This window comes from Malania oleifera, chromosome 12 (genome assembly GCF_029873635.1).
Source record: "Malania oleifera isolate guangnan ecotype guangnan chromosome 12, ASM2987363v1, whole genome shotgun sequence".
NCBI lineage: Eukaryota > Viridiplantae > Streptophyta > Magnoliopsida > Santalales > Ximeniaceae > Malania > Malania oleifera.
In genome coordinates, this window is record NC_080428.1 from 62,432,684 (window position 1) to 62,452,167 (window position 19,484).

Here is a 19,484-nt window from a genome sequence, read left to right on the forward strand (position 1 = left end):
TAAATCGCTGCATAACCTAGGGCAAATCCTGACATCAACAAATGTTCATACACGGCATTTTAGATTTGAAACTGTGAATTTAGAAATTTTCATAGGGATGCTATATAGAAAGTGAAATAAAAAGCTATATTTATTACACCGGCGTTGTTCATGTCAAGCCGAGTTAGAAATTCAGCCCTCTCTGCACACTGACAAAACATTATCATCTGCAGCAGGTGGGGCAACTAGGTTACAAGGAAAAGAAAAGAAAAGTCGCCAGCTGATCGAGCTACTACAGTAAAAACGTGAAAAGTTGGTCAGTTGACTGAGCTACAGTGAAAATGTCAGCGGTTTGCTTATATATACCGTGAGCATGGCCAGAAGCTGATCTCGATCAATGCCAGGTTCTCTCGCTGCCTGCCTGATGAACACCAACACTTCAAAATTAAATCCAATTAAGCTCACCTAGAGACTTGGCACCGATGGCAGCATCCTGCAGAATAGGGAATGCTAATAGGCCCTGCCCTGTATTGCAGAAAACATGCTCCAGAGAAAAAGATGATACTACAATCGCTGGAAATCCCTAGGTGCCAAACATCCTAGAAAACTGCAGCTACTTGGCAAAGCATCTCCCTTTGCTTTCCAAAGAAATAAACCAACCCAAGAACGGAGCAGGATTTGGCTCCCCTTGGCTCACACCAGGTGTCCAATGAGACTAGAAGGGCAGCCATTAAGCCGGTCGACAGGTCATGGATCTGAACAGCTCTTGCCTTCTTTTCAGTCAGTTATCATACAATGCAAAAGCAGCTAACACCAAAAATTGAGGGAAGGGGATGATCTCATCTTTCAGGGAACAGGAGAAGCATTTCTGGAGTATCTAGCAGAAGGCATCCGCTGCAAAGATCGAGTAAACTCTGGCTTTAAACGCTTGCCGGACATCCCTTGCAATGACCTAACACATTATCAAAGATAGTGTATGAATAAGCTAATTGAGAGAGAGAGAGAGAGAGAGAGAGAGAGAGAGAGAGAGAGTGCAAATCTAGCATCTACATAAACTGACAACCCAACTACATATGTGAAAAGGGTTCTAAAAAAGTCCAAAAACTTTATTTATTTATTTTTATACATGGAAATCCAAAATGAAAAATTTTCTGGACAGAGTCTTTCTTTCCTTTTTTCCTTCAAAGCTGAAGGAAAAATCAACCATACCACAAGATTTTTTCATTCTTCCAAAAGAAATTATGGGTTCAATAAAGTATTCAGCATTTCCAAAATCTTATAAACTTTAGGGCCATCAAGCAAAAATTTGATTTGGGTGGGAACAGTGCCCACTCACAGGCCACTGAACAGCAAAGAGAGTTTTAGATATTTTGTGGTCTACCCCAACTATTTTCTTAAAGCATTCCTGATGTACAAAATATGTGTATGGCACAAAAAACCATTTTTATTATGGTTGGGGAAGTAGAAGCATGCAAACAAAAGAGAGCCCAAAAAACATGCAAAAGCAGTTTAAACAGGCTATTGATAACAAGCAATAGTTTTCTGGGGGGTTGGAGGGACTCACCTTGGAGATCCCTGACGTTTCTGAGAAAATTGACCAAGCGTAGATTTTAGACTTCCAAGAGCCTTTTCAGCAGCCTAAGGAGAAGCATATCAGGTGCATAGAACACATACTTATTAAATAAAATGGTGTATAATAAGGGGGAGTGCATAGAAATCTCATAACAGCAGAAGCAGAAGCAGCAGCAGCAGCAAACCTTTTTAAAGTCCCACCAAGTGGGGCCAGCTACATGAATTCTTTTCAATAATTCCACATGAGAACATAAAATTTTCATAAAAGGTAAAAAGAAAGTGGTGAAAGCAAATACCTGCATCTTAGCCTCATCCCACGTTAATCCCGTTCCTTTCCCAAGAACCTGTCCATCTACTTCAACCTGGACAAAATTCCAAAGCATCATAAGCATTACCAGATAGAAAAAAAAAATTCAAATGACTACTTCAATAATACCTGTATCGTTTTTAAGCCCACTATCAATCAAATGATACATGTCATGTAACTGGCTCTTTAAGAGGACATTGAAATCCCAAAATATGAAATATTAAACAGTCTGTCTTTGAAAATTGAAAACAAAGTTGCAGCCTCAAATTTTACATTTATATACAATTTTTCTCAGCAAGAACAGTCAACTGGCCGATGAATGAATATAGAATTAAAACAGCCACTCATCTAAAAGATCGCTCTCCACTGACATGACCAAGAACTCTATCACATAAGGATACGACAAGTTACATACAAACTCAAAACAGCAATTCTACACGACTACATCTTCCAAAGATAGGAATTAAGGTCCTATATCCAGCACAAGAACAGAGGATGTTACAGGGAGAAAAGGATTGAAACCAGAAAAATCAACCCCAACTTGACATAAACCTTGTCCCAAATATTAGTGAAGAAGAACAATAGATTCTGACAAATATGCAAGGTTTGCCATAATGTGGTCCCCACTGTTCTTTTATTACGTGATTAAGTTTTCTCAAGATCTTAAAAAAGGAGTAAAAAAGGAAAATAAATAAATTCTTGTCATTTCTTTCACTAAGATGAAAGTTAAAACACCGCACCTAAAAGAAAATGCCCAAAAGCTTCACTCAAAAAACTGAAGTACATATCCTAGGAAAGGGCTAACCTGTGCATATACTTCATCCTTCTGGAGTGAATTACACGGTACTGAAGGCTGGGCTTGAAAAGCCACAGCAAGCCCCTCCATCGTGCACTAAAAAAAGAAACAAGCAAATGCAGAGAATGTCAATAATAAGAAAACTACAATTGTGACAATGCAGAAGACATTTTGGTAGAAAACAACTGCATTAAAATACTTCTAACACTGACTAATTCTTTGAGCGCAGAGACTGAACCCATTGATTTCTTAGAGCCTTCCAGCCTTGGGTCCAGAAGCCTAGATGGCTCGGATGCGGTTGAAAATGCTGCAGACTCCTCCTTGGACAATGTTGGATTCCCCAAAGAACTTATATCAGTTAAAAAACCATTTTCTTTTGCATTAAATGGCTGATCCCCATGCATAGAGCTTGAATCAGAGTTAACATTGGACAAATATTTATCTGCAAAAACCATTGCCCAGTGTAGTCAGAAAAGAATCACTCACTACCCTGTACAAAGGGAATCAAGATGAAAAAATGGACAATCAACACTACTGCAGGAATTATATTAGTTATGAAACTACTTGGCATGTTAGGATGATACTAATTTGGCTTGGGCATGTGATATAAACTTGAGACCAATATGGAAATCTAGAGGTTGAATTATTTCAGGGAAACTATGGACAATAAAAACACAGTAAATATTTAATATTCTTATGAATTAACTTTTATAATGTGGGTATCCATGCCCACATGGGCAATAAGGCGAAATTTCTTCTATTCATTTTACATACTTTATTGGAGGCCCCCAAAAATATTCAAAAATGTAGCAACTGCTTCCCAATTACTTGAACAGAAGCCTGAATAAGATTCAAACAGTTAACCATATAATACCTCAAAATAGGCTAATCAGGAAGATGTGTTTTAATACTGATATAAAAAATTAAAACAAATCAAAATTGTAATAACTATTGTGGAATTAAACTCACGAGTCATAAAATGAAACTGTGCAAAAGGATAATTGAACAAAGACTACGGTTAGAAACAAAGGTCCCAAAATCAATTTGGTCTTATGCCTAGGAGATCAACAGGAAAAGCTATATTTTCTTTAAAGGAGGTCAAAAGGAAAAGTTTGAGAAAAGATGAGGGGCTTGCATATGGTTTTTATTGACTTAGAGAAAACCTATGACAGGTTACTGAGGGAAGTTCCATGGGGGGTTGGTCTACTAATTAAGGATATGTACAATAGAGTAATGACTAGTTTTAAGACTAGACATGGAGAGTGGGGAATTTTCAATCACAATAGGTGTACATGAAAGATCTGCTAGGAGTATCCAAACTCCATAGTGCACGTAATATTGCAATGATTGATGAAACTAGGGGAGGAATAGAATCTACATTAGAATTATGGAAAGAAGCTTTAGAATCTAGAGGTTTTAGAATAAGTAAAAAGAATACAAAATATATAATGTAATTTCATTCATGGTAGGAGGAATATTGAAGAAAAGATTAGTCTAGCACTATTAGATTTTACCTTGGATCTATTGTGCAAGCTGAACGAGAAATCAAACAAGATGTAAAATGACGCTATAAGACCAATTATGCTATATGGATCAGAATGTTGAGTAACTACGAAACAACATATCCAAAAAGTAAAAGCTGCACTTGTAGAAGATAAAAGGGAGGGGTGACTCAAATGATTCAAGCATGCGCAACATAGGCAACATAGTCCACCAATGAAAAGTGAGCTAGTTATTCTTAGTCGTAGTACTATAGTAGAAGCATAGGGGCAGACCTAAAATAACTTGGAATGAGATACTATGGACTAGCCCTTAAATTGTAGGAGGAAATTGCCCATGATTTTGTAAATTGGTGGAAACAATTCATGCAGCCAACCCCAGCTAATGAGACATAAGGTTTGGTTTGCTGTTGTTGTTGTAGGAAGATGTGTTCTAAGCAAATTAAGTGCTCAGTTTACAAATAATCTGGCTCACTGCTGAATTTCATTCCTGTTTCTTCTCTCACAGGCTTAGTAACACATGCTACAACAGCTACAACAATTTAGCCTTCTCTCGGCTACATGAATGCTCTTCCACCACTCCACGCAATTTTTTTAGGTAGGCATAGAGAAGCCAATGCTGTGAAACGGTTCATTGCCTTATTTGTATCTAGTTCAACAAAGCCTGGGGAGTTGAAGCAATCTCGGCTATCTGTTGTTTTACACAAACAACTGGAATAGGAGGGCTTTTCAACATCAAGAAGAGCTGAGCACATATTATGCACACTCAATAGATATGCATTTAATTCTTTTGGTATTCTTCCATCTCAAACTTTTAAAGGTTCACTTTTTTGTTTTTGGGATAATAATATATATTAAGAAAGAGAACGTACAATCAAAGCTAGGGATACTAAATCCTCAAAAAGAAAAAGAAAAACAACAGCAAAGAGCAAAATAATAAAATAAAAATAACGAAAATAAATTATATATATATATATCTAACTTATCCAAGAAAGCACCTCTTTAATCCTTTCCCATCATAGTTCACCGAGCACTTCAAATTCGCTAATTCCCTCTAACCCTTCTTCACCCTTATATTTACCACCATCAAGCCTAACTTCATTTCCTCCATGATCAGACAACGTGAGGCCCAGTATCCAACAGGATTGCGCAGAATTCAATTTTTTACCTTCAGTTCTTTAGAAGCATTGTCCTAAAAAATATTAATTCCATCTAAACCTTCTAGAGGAGGAAGCGGCACATCCTTTGGTCCTAGCTGGTATTTTCCTTGGGTCTTTGTAATAAACCATGCACATTAGTTTAGAAAAACTGGAGCCTAAAATTTATAAAACAATATAAAAATGCACTATGAATGCTTAAAAAAAATTTCATATGAAAATTTCATAGAGAGCATAATGTTTTGGAGTATTAATTATATAAAATAACAGATCCTGGCAGGTTAGACACCCAAATAGATATAGCAGTATTGGCAATGTGTAAACCGGCTGAGAGATTTGCCAGTTTGGGCTTTCAACAACTATTGGGGAGAGAAGCTTCAAATAAATAGCAAAAAATAAGAATGAACAATATAAAACATGGCTTAAAATATCCCACATGACTCCAAAGATGTGCCCAAAGCACTTCTGAAAATTTAAACCGAAAATTCGTTTGCTAAAACAGAATTTTGGTAGCAGTAAGTCAAAGCAACCAAAGGCCTTTGCCCCAGACTTCACATTGTAAAAGAGAGGAGGAACTCCATTCTTAACTATGTGGAAAGGTCCAAACATAACATGTAATCAAATTTAAAATCAAAATACATATTTTTAAATGACAGGACCATTCATTTAAACCTTTAGCAACTTCTTATAAACAAGTAACCCAATAAATAAAATCACCAATTCACTCTTCACCCAAAAGAGTCGTCAAAAATTGTTTCATTGTAAGGCAACACTCAAACTCCCCTAAATGGTCGAGACAAGAAAAAGCTTTGACCATATATAGACATTAAAAGCCAACCTAACATGAATCAATAACTATAATAATAAGTAATCTTACAGGCCAAATTTTTAAGAGACCCTTCAGCAGCCTGATGCTGGGCTTCTCTTCTTGTTCTACCAATTCCTTCACCAATTTTTTCTCCTGCAAACCATACCTACCAAAAAAAGAAATAATAGGATGAGCTGATAAGATATCAGACACAACATCTACAAATAAGAAAATTTAGAATCAAAACTATGCCTTCAATGATAATATAAGAACTACTTCAAACAGAAGGATGCTTCAAGGATTAAAAAAGAAAAGTGAAGTCAGTAGAATGACAGCACATCCAACATCATTACATGGTAATAGCGGAAAAATTAATAAGTTACCACAAGAATGGCCCCAAGCAAACCCGACTAATAGGAAAGTCTTCTGCTTTTCTTCATTCTTAACACACTAAAACATAGAACCCTCAGTTTTTTACTTAAAATTTATTATAAAGCTCCATAATTACTAGACGTAAAAGGTAGGATACATGAAAGAATGGACAAAAATTGATGCGTTGAAAACAGAAATTAGACCTAGTGAAGAAGTCTGCAAATGAAAAGAGGAATAGTCTTTTATGAGACTATTATTTCATCATTTGAAGTTTAATAAATTCCCATTATTTAAGAAGAATTGCAATTATAATTTCCTTTTTTCCATATTGCTCCAATTAAAATCATTAAATGCTCGATTTAAAATTTAGACAAGAACAACCTATAACAACAACAAAATCAAGCCTTAAGCCCCACTAGGTGCAGGGTCAACTATATGAATAATTTTCCGTTAATTTATGTGATCATGGACCATTTCTTTTGACAAATTCAAGGCTATTAAATCCTTACTCTCTATCTCATTCCAAGTTATTTTAGGTCTACCCCTACCCCTTCTACTGCCCCCTAAAGTAACTAACTCACTCTTCCTCATTGGCGCATTATGTGGCCTACGTTGCAAGTGCCTAAACCATCTGAGTCGTCCCTCCCTTATCATATCTTTTATAGGAGTTACACCTAATTTACTGCGAATATGTTCATTCCTTAATTTACCTTTCGGTGTTATACCACTCATCCATCTAAGCATTCTCATCTCCGAAACTTTTACTTTTTGGAAATTCTGTTTCTCTGTCTCCCAACATTCCAATCCATATAGTATAGTTGGTCTTATAGCCATCCTATAAAACTTCCTTTTTAATTTTAAGGGTATTATACGATCACAAAGCACACTTAAAACACTTCTTCATTTTACCCAACCTGCTTTAACTCTATACATTACACCATCTTCAATTTATCCTTTAGCTTGCATAATAGATCCAAGGTATCGAAATCAACAAGTGCTATTTATTTCTTCATCATCAAGTTTAACTTTGTCTCCAATATTTTTCTTACCATAACTGAAATTACATTTCATATATTTCGTCTTATTTCTACTTATCCTAAAGCCTTTAGATTCCAAAGTTTTTCTCCGTAATTCTAACTTAGCATCTACTACGCCCCTAGTTTCATCAATCAATACAATATCATCTGCAAACAACATACACCATGGAATCTCATTTTGAATGCTCTTAGTCAATTGGCCCACCACTAAGGCAAAAAGATAGGAGCTCAAAGCAGATCCTTGATGCACACCTATGTTGATTGGAATTCTATACTTTCTCCATTTATGGTCCTTACACTAGTCATTACTCCAGCATACATATCCTTAATAACATCAGTATATCAACTACAAATACCCTATTTTTCCTAAAATCCACCATAGAACTTCTCTAGGTACCCTATCATATGCTTTGTCTAAGTCAATAAATATCATATGCAAGTCCCTCTTCTTTTCCCTAAACTTTTCTATTAATCTTCTTAAAATATATATAGTTTCTGTGGTAGATCTCCCAGACATAAAACCAAATTGATTTTTTGAAACTTTCGTTTCTAACCTTAATCTTTGTTCAACTACCCTTTCCCAATATGACTCATAAAATAGAAACTATTCACATTTATGAATGTCTTTTACAAGATAGTTGCATTTAAGGAATATACAATGATAATATATGCTAAATGATCAATGTCATCCCCAATTACCATTAGCAGTTCAAAACATGAAAGACAAATCAACTCACAAATTCAATGGGCTGAATGGTTTTATTCATCCCTGAAAGTAAATAGTTTAAAAAAAGAGACCTAGTAGGAGGTAAGCTCAAAGTATGAATTCGAACGAAATTATATTTTACTGCAACCAGACTACAAATAATTGCTAAAATTGTCGTTAAACTAATAAGTTGAAGAATCAAAATGTTTGTAAAACCTCAATGGAGAACTGCAGTTCACTACTAGCAACCAGAGCTGGTCTGAACTCCACCTGCAAGTATTTGGAATAAATGATAAATAAATCACAGGTATGAAAAAGAAAGCATTTTAGAAGAAATGTGAATAAAATTAAAAACAAAAAACACAATAGACTTTTATACAACACTAAACGTTGTTTCAATACCTTAGTGCCACACTTCATTGCAATACCATGCAAAACCCCAGCAGGAGTATCAGCATATGGAACACCTCGTCCAGATTCGAAGTCCAGATCTCTGTTAGTGGATGATCGGCCTAGAGGAACCTCTTCACCTATTTAAAGGGACTCCCATTATACAGAAGAACTGTTTACAAACCATAAGTCCATAACCCAAAGAAACTACTAAAATCATTAATAATTCAAGCCAAAAACAAGCCATCAGTGAACATGCTCTAGAATGCACTTCAACATTTTTCACAAGCTTATGAAGGATACAATCATTCGTATAAAAGTCTGGAAATAAATAAACATCCCTCGCATGTAAATTCAAGTACATGAAAACAAAGGCCAAATAACAATAACAATAAAAGCCTTAAGTCTCAATAAGTCAAATTGGCTATATGAATCCTTTCTTGCCAATTCACATGATCGAAGGCATTTTTTCAACTAAATTAAGAGCTATTAAATCCTTTCTCATTACCTCATGTCAAGTTATTTTAGGTCTACTCCTTCTCTTCTAGTACCATTTATAATGACTAGCTTGCTCCTCCTCACTAGTGCACTAATTGGCCTAAGTATCGAATTCCCAAACCATCTAAGCCACCCTCCCCTTATCTTCTACCAATGTTTTGTCTAACTTATTACGAATATGTTCATTCCTTAATTTATCCTTTAATGTTATATTACTTATCCACCTTAGCATGCGCATTTTGTCCACTTTTACTTTTTGAGTGTGTTGTTTCTTAATTGCCCAACATTATGATTCATAAAACATGGCTGGTCTTACAGCCATTTTATAGAACTCTCTTTTTACTTTTAATGGTATTCTACAATTGCATAGAACCCTTGATGCACTCCTCCATTTCACCTAACCTGCTTTGACTCTATGTACTACATCCTCTTCAATTTCTCCCTTTGCTTGCATAATAGATCCAAGATATCGAATTCTATTAGTGTTGTTGACTTCTTGATTATCAAGTTTAGTCTTATCTTCAATATTCCACCTTACATAGCTGAAATTACATTTCATATATTCTGTCTTATTTCTATTTATCTTAAAACCTCTAGACTGTAAAGCTATTCTCCAAAGTTCTAAGTTAGATTCTACCCCACTCTTACTTTCATCAATCAAAACAATATCATATGCAAATAGCATACACCATGGGATCTTATTTTGGATATTCCTAGTAAGTTCATCAATCACTAAATGACCCATGGAAATAATGGTATCTTTTTTCCCAATCTCAACTTTCCCTCCAAATTCTAAACTATTGTTGAAGTCCAAAATCATCTATTCCTCCAACACAGTTACAAGTTCATTTCATCGTAACTAGCATATAGTTTAAAACTACACTCAAAGTTAAGGGCATGAACCCTTTTTTTTTTTTTGTGCTTTTAGGTGGGGGCAGTGGGCATGGAAAAACTAAAATAAACTGCAAAAGTTCAACTCTTGAATTTAGATTCAAGCATTAAAGGCAGTGATCAGAAAGCACACTAGGAAGTCAGGCACAACTCCTTTTCACTTAGGAAATATGTGGTAGACGTCACGACTTTAGGAGGCTGGCTAAGGAGTGGCGGGTGTTGTACCGTGGAAGGTCGGGAGGGTATTTGTTTTACAAGGCAGCTTAAGTTTTTGAAAGACAAACTTAGAATTGGTATGTGGAGTTTTCCAGTGTTGTGCATTCTAGGGAAAAAGAAATCTAACAAGAACTAGGTGCTTTAGATTGGTGAGGAGATGCCTCTTTCAGAAGATTGTGGATTTGTGGGTAGAAGGGTTCAGTTGTCTAATGAATTTTAGCCAGCTCTTTTGATGGAAATGGTTAATTGGTGGCATAAGTCCAGAATGAATTCAGTCGAAGGGGGGAATTATAGTACAATACTCTTTCATCCGGTGACAAGTGGGAGGAGGAGGAATTTTATAAAAGAATTGGAGGATGATAGGGATTTGTTTACTAGGGACCTGATTGCATTGCTGGCATGATTACTGATTTTTTTAGTAACTCTTTTCTTATGAGGATGTTGATGGGGCAATAGGGCGGGCTATGATTGATCGGTTGGGCTGGTACCATATTCCCACAGAGAAGGCAGAGAGCTTAGAGAGGCTTTTTCAGGAGGAGATTAGAGGCACAGTGTTCGAAATGGATGGAGAGAGGCTCTTGGGCCAGACAGGTTTACAATGACATTTTTCAGGATGGTTGGGACTCTTTTGAAGGAAAATCTTTTCAAAGTTCTTTATAAGTTTTCCGTAATGGGATTGCAGGTAGAAGAATTAATTTGATTTTTGTTACCCTGGTGCCTAAAAAAGATTGTGCTAGAGTTGGGTACTTCAGGCCAATTAGTCTTGTCATCAGTGTGTATAAGATCCTTACTGAAAATGTTATCTAAGAGATTTGCTAGCATTTTGTTGGATTGTACTTCCCATAGTGAGAGTGCATTCATTCGAAATAGGCAGATTGTAGATTCAGAACTGGTAGCAAATGAGGTCGTTGAAGATGCTGTCAGAAGAAACAAGGGAGGATTGGCTTTGAAACTGGATTTTGAGGCTGCTTAAGATCATGTTAGTTGAAGTTTTTTGGATAGAGTGATGGACAGGAAAGCATTTGGAGTCGGATGGAGGAAAGGGATTAGGTTTAGGGTTGTACGGTTTAGGGGTTCAGGATTTAGGGTGAAAGGAAGAAAGGATAAGATAGCCTCCAAAAGAAAATAAATAAATAAATAAATAAAACAAAAGCCTGGAAAAAAATTACACAACTGTACTGGAGTAAAGCAACTCAACCCTGCTGTACATCTGCCATTGATGAGAACCAAAAGAACCCACTAGCCAATACCCACAACAATGCAAGGAAACCCACTCTATCAGCTTTCACCTGTTTGGTGGACCTGGGGATCGGTTTGTCAGGCCAAGGTTTGCCTAGTAATATCTAATGCAACAGCAAGGATTTCCCATTACCCAAAAAAATAAAAAATAAAAATCAACACTTGTATGTAACACATACTTTTCCCTTGTTTAATGGTGTCCTCTGCTTCTCTCTTTTTTTTTTCTTTTTTTTTTTCGCAAGTGTCCATTTGACATAATGTGCTGCTAATAAAACTGGCAATAGACCTATATTTTGGTCAAATTGAGCTCAAGCAGATCAAATAATGTACAACCGATATGCATCATATTTACCGATATATAACAATAAAACTTCATTTTCAGATCAAACAAGAATTTTATTATATAGTACTAGGAAGATGCGGCGTTCTCTTGTAAGGAGAAAAAAACAATTAAAATAATTAAAAAATGTTCCAAAAGCAAGAAAGCTTTCTAATCTTGTTGAAAATCAACAGCAGAAACAACCCTGAAAATCTCATAAGTTAATTGAAGGTGGCACTCACATCAGAAGAGTTTTGTCCATCAAATGATAATGGATTAGCAATCTAAGGAACCATGCTGTTAATGCTAATTTTAACTATGAAAACCTCCCACTATTTATTGAAGAGAAATTCAACAATAACAGGGGATCTAGTACACCTAGGAGCACAAAAGCAGCTGTTTTGAAAATATGTAATAGCCCAAAGTATCAGAAAAGCACTCACATATTCAATATATTTTATTAGCATATAATATATTATAGTATTACACTATTACATACAATACGTATAATAAGGGCCATATTATAGTTATTAAAAGAGCACTATTTAAGTCCATATATCAATAAGAAACAACAACCAGCCTAACAACGATGACACTTTTCATACTTCCCAAGGCCATAGGTTCTAGAGTTTCCTCACTGACCTATGCAAAAAATTCTTCTAAGTATATTGAATGATCAATAAACCAAGGAATTCATAAACTGAAAATTTCAATACATGAATTCTGGTATCCAAGAGACAAACTACAAAATTTGAAACCCCTTCTTGCCCCCCACACTTTTCCTCTTTTTTTTACTTCTTTTTTCCTTTTTTTTTTTCAATTACATTTAAAAAGAAAAAAAAAAAAGGAATAGCATCTCTATGCACAATTATGTTCGAGTCATAGCTTTCAATTTCTAGCATACCTGGGATAGAATGATAACTAGATACTGAATGGTTTAACCTCGACCGATCATCTCTGTGAAGTACCTGCACCCAAACAATGCTATAAGACAATATGCTGCATCAGCTGCAAATAACTTCAGCTTTTCAGCATTAAAACTTGGAACTCTTAAGTCATCTATAAGCAAATGCCACTTACCTCTTTTGGCAGTCTTTGATTATCTTGAAGAATTCTCTCAGAAGGAATAGAACTCTCAACCTTATGAAAGAAAGAGCTGTGAGGAACTCGGTGCTTCTCAATAAGCATTGGTTCTGAATCTAAAGGAAATTCTTTAGGCATTGCTCGGTTCAGTTGTCTTGGACTCATCTCTTCCTCAACTGGAAACCAGGTTCCGCGAGATGGCACACGTGGAACTGAAACTGGTAATGGAGGTCTAACAGGAAATGAAGGTTCAGTTGATGGGGTATCTCTTGTGTCTTGCCCGTGCTGCAATATGAGAAGCCTCCGCCTCGTGTCTGGATCTAATTCAGATTCCGGTACCTCACCCTCTTCCCTAGCAGGAGAACTTTGTAAGCTAGGTTCTGAGAGGCCTACATGACCCAGTGGTTTAACTGATGCAGGGATTGGAGGGAACTGCTTAATCGGAAGAGATGTAGACCCTTGTGGTGTTGGGAATGGAATTGAACTAGCAGAAGACGCAATTGTGAACTGGAGAGAAGGAGCAAGCCTTGGGTCCAGATTAGTTGCTGTTGAAGAAGCCGAAATTGCATCCTGAATGACACGCTGATTAGATAACAAACCCACAAACTTTGAATACAAACACCAGCCATTTCAAGAATAAGTACACCAAAAAGTATCAGCTTAACAAGCCAAGAAAGTGAGATCTCTTCACTTGAATAAGCCAAATCACAAGAAGAAACATCTGAAACTGGACTTCATCTGACAGAGTAAGAACATAAATTATAACAAGATATTTATTTCAAATGGGGATGGATTCCCTTGTGGTTTTCATTTTCATAGGGCTCTTAATCATGTTGGAGCTCACCTCCTTATTAAGTTTGTTGGAGGGCGGGCTCCTTTCTGAAAGGAGGGACTACCATTTGTGGATTCTAGATTCTTCTGGGGCGTACCCTTGAAAGTCTTTTTTAGAGCATTTGACCAATAAAAACTTGTCTCTCCCACTCTATCTGGAAGGCTAAAGTCCCCTCAAACTCTCAAAGATTAAGGCCTTTGTTTGGTTGGTTGTTCTTAATAGAGTTGACATTGACAATCTATTGCAGAATAGGAGGTCTTTCAATGCTTTATCCCTGGATGTTTGTTCTCTTATTTTTTTTGAAAGTTCAGATCTATTTCTGACCTATTCCTTCGTTGCTCCTCTTCATGGAAAGTTCAGAATAATCTTTTTGGTTTATTTGGAGACTGTAGGGTGAGTCCGGTGTCAATGGAGGAATTTTTTGCAATATCATTTTCAGGTTTTGGAAAGGGTAGATATGGTTTGGTGTTGTGGAGGTATGCGATTTTCGTAGTTCTTTTTTTGTTTTTTTGAAAGTTCAGAATAATCTTTTTGGTTCATTTGGAGATTATAGGGTGAGTCCAGTGTCAATGGAGGATTTTTGGCTATATCATTTTCAGGTTTTGGAAAGGGTAGAGATGGTTTGGCATTGTGGAGGCATGCGATTTTCATAGTTTTGTGGGGGCTTTGATTGGAGTGGAAGTCTTGTGGAAAGAGGATGTCTTTGATTATGCTTTGGAATAGGATTCAGTATTTGGCCTCCTTGTGGGATTTTGCAGCAGAATTTTTCAAAGGGTTTCTTTTTCTGATTTACAGTATAATTGGCTGGCTGTGCTGTTTTGATTTCTTTTGATTTTTTAGCATTTTGTTCTTGCATCTTTTAGGGAGGATTTTTCATGCTCTTCGGTGTACTTCTTGTTCTCCTTAATAATTTTCAATCAAAAAAAATGAGAACATGGGAATATTACCTTTAGTCTCCTTTCAACCTCTGCATCTGCCATGCCATCAAAACAAGGCGGATCTTTGTTTCCATTTGAAGTAGAACCATCATCCTAAAGGACAAAAATTGATGGTTGACAAGAACATTAAGTAAGCTCAACATATACATGATAGACATACTACCTAAACTTGGACACTCTGCAAATGTTGAAGTTGGTGCAATAGCAACCAAATTGCTTTGCAATCCCATGAAAATTAAAACCAGCAGTATGTCATGACTAACCTCAGAGGCTAAATAGTTGCTGACATCAGGAGGTGAAGGAATATCTCTGATATCATCTTCGTATGAGAGCTCGGAGATCCGTTGTAAAAGACCCTCATCAAATTCCCTGTTATCGGGTTTACCAATGTCAAGTAATGCAATAAATACCATAAAAACATTGAAATCAAATCAGAACTTAATTAGTTAATGCTAGAAACACACTCATAAGATGATGATGTACATGTGCCACATAAACACACACAAAAAACACATGCACATGTGCACTCAAACACACACATACACACTGAGAGATGAACTTTCTTGAGATTTGTATGATCTTACTTGAAAAATCCACCTCTAACATTGCAGGCAACATTTCTTGCAACGCACAGAATTGGAATAGCATTATTTGCCTACAATCAAAGAAGTGGCAAACTCGTGTCATTAAGAAATCATTAGACCTCAACTATAACATATATCCCAATTCACACTACTGCAGATTTCAAATAAATAACCAAGAGCATGTAATAAATACTTCAGCTTGAGGAGCATAGTATGGAGCAAATGCAGGAACCACATGCACCCGAGGTTGATCTTTCTCATCCCAAACCTTCAAGCGATCATCAATCACCAATGCCATCTTAGGATGGCAGGTTCCATCTTGAAAGACATTAAATAGTGACTTTCTCGAGCCTATAAAAATTTAATAAAAGGATGAGTACAACCATAGACGGTATTTCTGTTTTACAAGAGTGTAGGAAAAATGGGAATAAGATGTACTAAATTGGATCACAAGCTATAAATTAAAAACAGATCATGTTTCTTCAAAACTAACCAGATTTCACACACACAATGCGATCCAATAATTCTTTAGAATTTATCAAATTAGAATCTGGATCAAGAAGCCTCCACATTTCTAAGGCATAGTCTCTCTCAGCCATTGTACAAACATAAACCTCAAAACGCTTGCGGCCTCTTGCAGTCAGATAGCTCCGGAGATCCTCCCACGCAGGTCTCAGCCTCACAAGAACACTCGTATCACGAATCTATAGCGATATTAAAAATTGAGAATTAATTGCATGGATAAATTTCTAATGCAATATATTGGGGGTCGGGGGTCAAGGGAAGGAGGGGCGGAGAGATGGAGGGAAATAGGACATGATAATTATGAAATAAACACTTACTAAATGTTCCTCCTGCACTACCCAATCATACCCATCATTAAACCGTTATCAAGAAAAACACCATACAGAAAAATAGATGATTCACATGTTTGATAGACTCCCAAAAATCCTCATTGTACGACTATAAATTCCCATGATTTCATTAATTTGAATGACTCAATGACCCACAAAACTCAAATAAAAAAAATAAAAGATAAGCAGCATCAAGTAACTCATGATGTAACATTTAATGACAAGAAACTGAGTAATATATGTCTACGTGTGACTATAGAGTTTGGACCATTGGAGCAATCATTCCAGAAATGCAAAAGAAAATAAATTCAGTTCAAAAGACGGACTGGAGCTCGTATTATTCTCGACTTCAAAATACATACCGGTGGATTAATGCGAGTCAGAATAATGTTTTTGTCTTGTAATCGTATAAGTGGGCGAACAATGGGTTGATGATTGTCAGACAAAGCTGGAACAACCTCAGACTGAATTTTGATCAGCTTCCCATTTTCAACAACCTGATCATTCTCAGCATATTGCTTTAGAATACTCTTGTCATCTTGATAACGCTTTACCTCTGCCAGCATGCCAGAAATGCGTTGTGGATCCATTTCAGCATTTATTTTCCGCTGTAGGGCCTCAATTCTATCCTCGAATGAACGCATTGTATTTGCAACTATGAGTGTTTCATCAAGATCAAATACAATGCCGAGACATCTAAGGTTCAACATGGCAAGGCAAGAACTATAAAGGCCTGAAGCAACAGTAAAACCCCAGAAACATGGAAATGGTCCCTCATTCTTCCTAGAAGACATAGCAACCAAATGGAGCTCCTCTTCTCCCAATGACATTACTGCAGTCTGCAGACACCAATTTGGTAACAGGAATTCAATGTTTTTAGACCTATCCATATCCGAATTGATGGATAAAGCAATGAAAAAATTATCAACTAATTACACTCTTGCGGACGTGCATGCATCTGAGATACACATATGTAACAGAAATATAATCAACAACACAATCATCTAATTCTATGGTCGCATATATACATGCATATGTTGAATAAATACAGCTCATACATATAGAATGATAGTAAAGAGATAAAGAAACAATTACCAAAGATTTTAAGTTTCAGATGCTTATGGGACAAACTAACCATGCTTTTTATTGTGACCTTGTGCCATATTTTCATGGAATACCTCATCAAATAGACTAATGAAAGGTGATAAAAAAGTTTGTGTTAATTGTACTGAGCTACCACAAATTGATGGATGCATGAACTCACTAATGTGCATTTATCTAATATTAAGTATTTTTTACATTGCAAGCTACCGTTAAATGAACTCATTGAACTCATTCTGCTGAAGAATCTGGGCAATAATAACAGTTTGACCACTTCACCACCACCCAGGTGATATTGTACATAAAGTTATGAAACTCTTTCAAACTCCATTTCTATAATACAGACTGGCTTGTAACAGGAAGATCCCCAACTGTAGCAATGAATCAAGTTCTGCATAGCAGTATTCCAGTAAGCATGCATATTATGGGTAAATGACTTTCATAACATCAGATGGCATATTCTTAGCATCATAGATGTAACATTAAAGGTATCCACTTTAATAAGGTTCAGGGAGTGAGTCCTAAACGACTTAGTCAGCTCACAATTTCACATACTGAATGAGTTGTTTGTATTTTTCTGGACAGTCAATATCAGTTCAAACAAGTCTTACTAATTTAGACTGCATCTGCAAAACTACAAACCAATCCGTTAGCGAGTTCACTGAGATTGTTCAAATTTCACTGTAATCATTAGTTGCTGGGTCCGGGGTTCTTCGATTGTCCAGAATTCTCAACCAAAACTTAACAAAGATTTTAAATTTTTTTTTTAAATTTTTTTTCTTGGCCGAGATGACAATGTTCATTATTTGAAATCTGGGCTTATCATGTTCTGAGAGTTGAGTTTGAGCTTGGGGTTTTGCGTTTTTGAGTTTGGCTATACCTTGTTCTCCCTGAGACACGAGGAGTGCAAAGAAAAGAGCGGCGTGTCCTGTGACTGCGTCTTGGATTCCATTTTGAAGCAAACACCAATAGACGTGATGGTGTGGAGAACAGCCAGTGGTGGACACCTCTCACTCGGTTGCGAGAAGTGCGTAATCCTGATTTCCTTCTCTCTCAAATCCACCTTCTGATTCTGTAAGTACACATCCACTTCCCCCAGTAGCTCCTCCCCTTTACACACCACCGTTTTCAACATTTTGGTCCCAATCGAATCGAAACGCAGCGTTGCGCCTCTAACCCAACCCCTCGCTTCGAGTCAATTGTTCTTCTCCTTCTTCCGTTCACTATAATCAGATGGAATTCTCGGATTCGTCATGGTCAGATCTATCATTTCTTTCGTCAAAATCGTCATGGAATCCTATTTCTTTTGCTTGTCTCAAGCCTTTTTAACCATTATACAGAGAGAATAAAAATACAATTTAGGATAATTTTGGCCATTTTCTGTGTTTCTCTGAAAAATTTTAGATCAAAAAAACGCAGAACTCCGACGACGGATCGATCGACTTATCAATCACTGGCCGATTCGATTCCTGTCCGAACAAAACAGAACCACAACCAGTCAGGGGCGGTGTTTGGGTTTTTGATGATGAACGACGAGTCGCAGAAAAAGAAAACCCTAGATCCAGAAAGCGAAAGGTCAAAAATAGCAGTCCATCGCAAATCGGCAATAAAAAAAAAGATTAAAAATATATATATTCAAGAACAGTGAATTGATGTTAATTTATAGATTTTTCTGCGCTGTGCCACGGAATTAAAGATTACTTCTGGTTAATCTTCTCGTGACGTATAGAGAAACTGGTGCGCTGAACCGTATTCTCGTATATGTCGGAATTTCATTCCTAGCGGCGAGACTTACCATCAAAATATGAGCCTTGTTTAACCTAATATACCTCACGGCTTTTTTAAATTAATTAATTTAATTAAGGCATACTAATTTCAAATTCAAAAGCGACATTTAAAACAAAAAATTTTTAAAAAGACAAACAAAAAACGAAGATAAAGTTATTGTAACACATAACTAACTTTATATGTGGGTCAGTTTTGGGACATTTTTAATTATACAATATCATTTTATTAAAAAAATTATCGACAATAAAATGAAAGTCTAAAGATTTGAGCAATTTTCATATTTACTTTTAATGAGTATATATATCGTATCCAAAAATTTTGATGAGTGACTCATTCAAAAAGAAAAAGAAAAAGAAAAAGAAAAAGAAAAATTGTACTCGGTGAATGAATTATATGTTATATCATACGGAGCAATGAACGGTAAAAACATATTGATTTAAATTATTTTAAAAATATATATTTACTGAAATATATGTGTGTGTGTATATATATAATGTTATTTTATCAAAAAAATTGCA

General features: G+C 36.2%; 1 protein-coding gene across 2 annotated transcripts; it reads right to left on the reverse strand.

Annotated features, from left to right (window-relative positions):
* Positions 1-78: 78 nt before the first annotated feature.
* On the reverse strand, positions 79-18,965 carry LOC131144856 (RNA polymerase II C-terminal domain phosphatase-like 1). Of its 2 annotated transcripts, XM_058093767.1 has the most exons (18): positions 18,880-18,965; positions 18,059-18,733; positions 16,440-16,916; positions 15,717-15,927; positions 15,417-15,574; positions 15,224-15,294; positions 14,903-15,008; positions 14,649-14,732; positions 12,867-13,439; positions 12,691-12,754; positions 8,636-8,763; positions 8,450-8,503; positions 6,188-6,284; positions 2,867-3,096; positions 2,664-2,750; positions 1,848-1,913; positions 1,544-1,617; positions 79-931 (listed from the first exon to the last, which is right to left on the reverse strand). In XM_058093767.1, the coding sequence occupies exons 2-18, from the start codon at positions 18,311-18,313 to the stop codon at positions 826-828; spliced, it is 2,841 nt and encodes a 946-aa protein (XP_057949750.1). In that variant the 5' UTR covers positions 18,314-18,733; positions 18,880-18,965; the 3' UTR covers positions 79-825. The 2 variants fall into 2 exon arrangements, with proteins under 2 accessions (XP_057949750.1, XP_057949749.1); XM_058093766.1 differs by having other exon boundaries at positions 18,059-18,884.
* Between the last annotated feature and the right edge of the window lie 519 nt (positions 18,966-19,484).

Excerpts from the sequence above, each read along its gene's own strand:
- LOC131144856 (XM_058093767.1), bottom strand. The coding sequence starts at position 18,313 with ATGTTGAAAACGGTGGTGTGTAAAGGGGAGGAGCTACTGGGGGAAGTG. Across the intron at positions 14,733-14,902 it reads GCAACTATTTAGCCTCTGAG|GATGATGGTTCTACTTCAAA; the intron begins GTTAGTCATGAC and ends TTTGTCCTTTAG. Across the intron at positions 2,751-2,866 it reads TCTCTGCGCTCAAAGAATTA|TGCACGATGGAGGGGCTTGC; the intron begins GTCAGTGTTAGA and ends TTCTTTTTTTAG.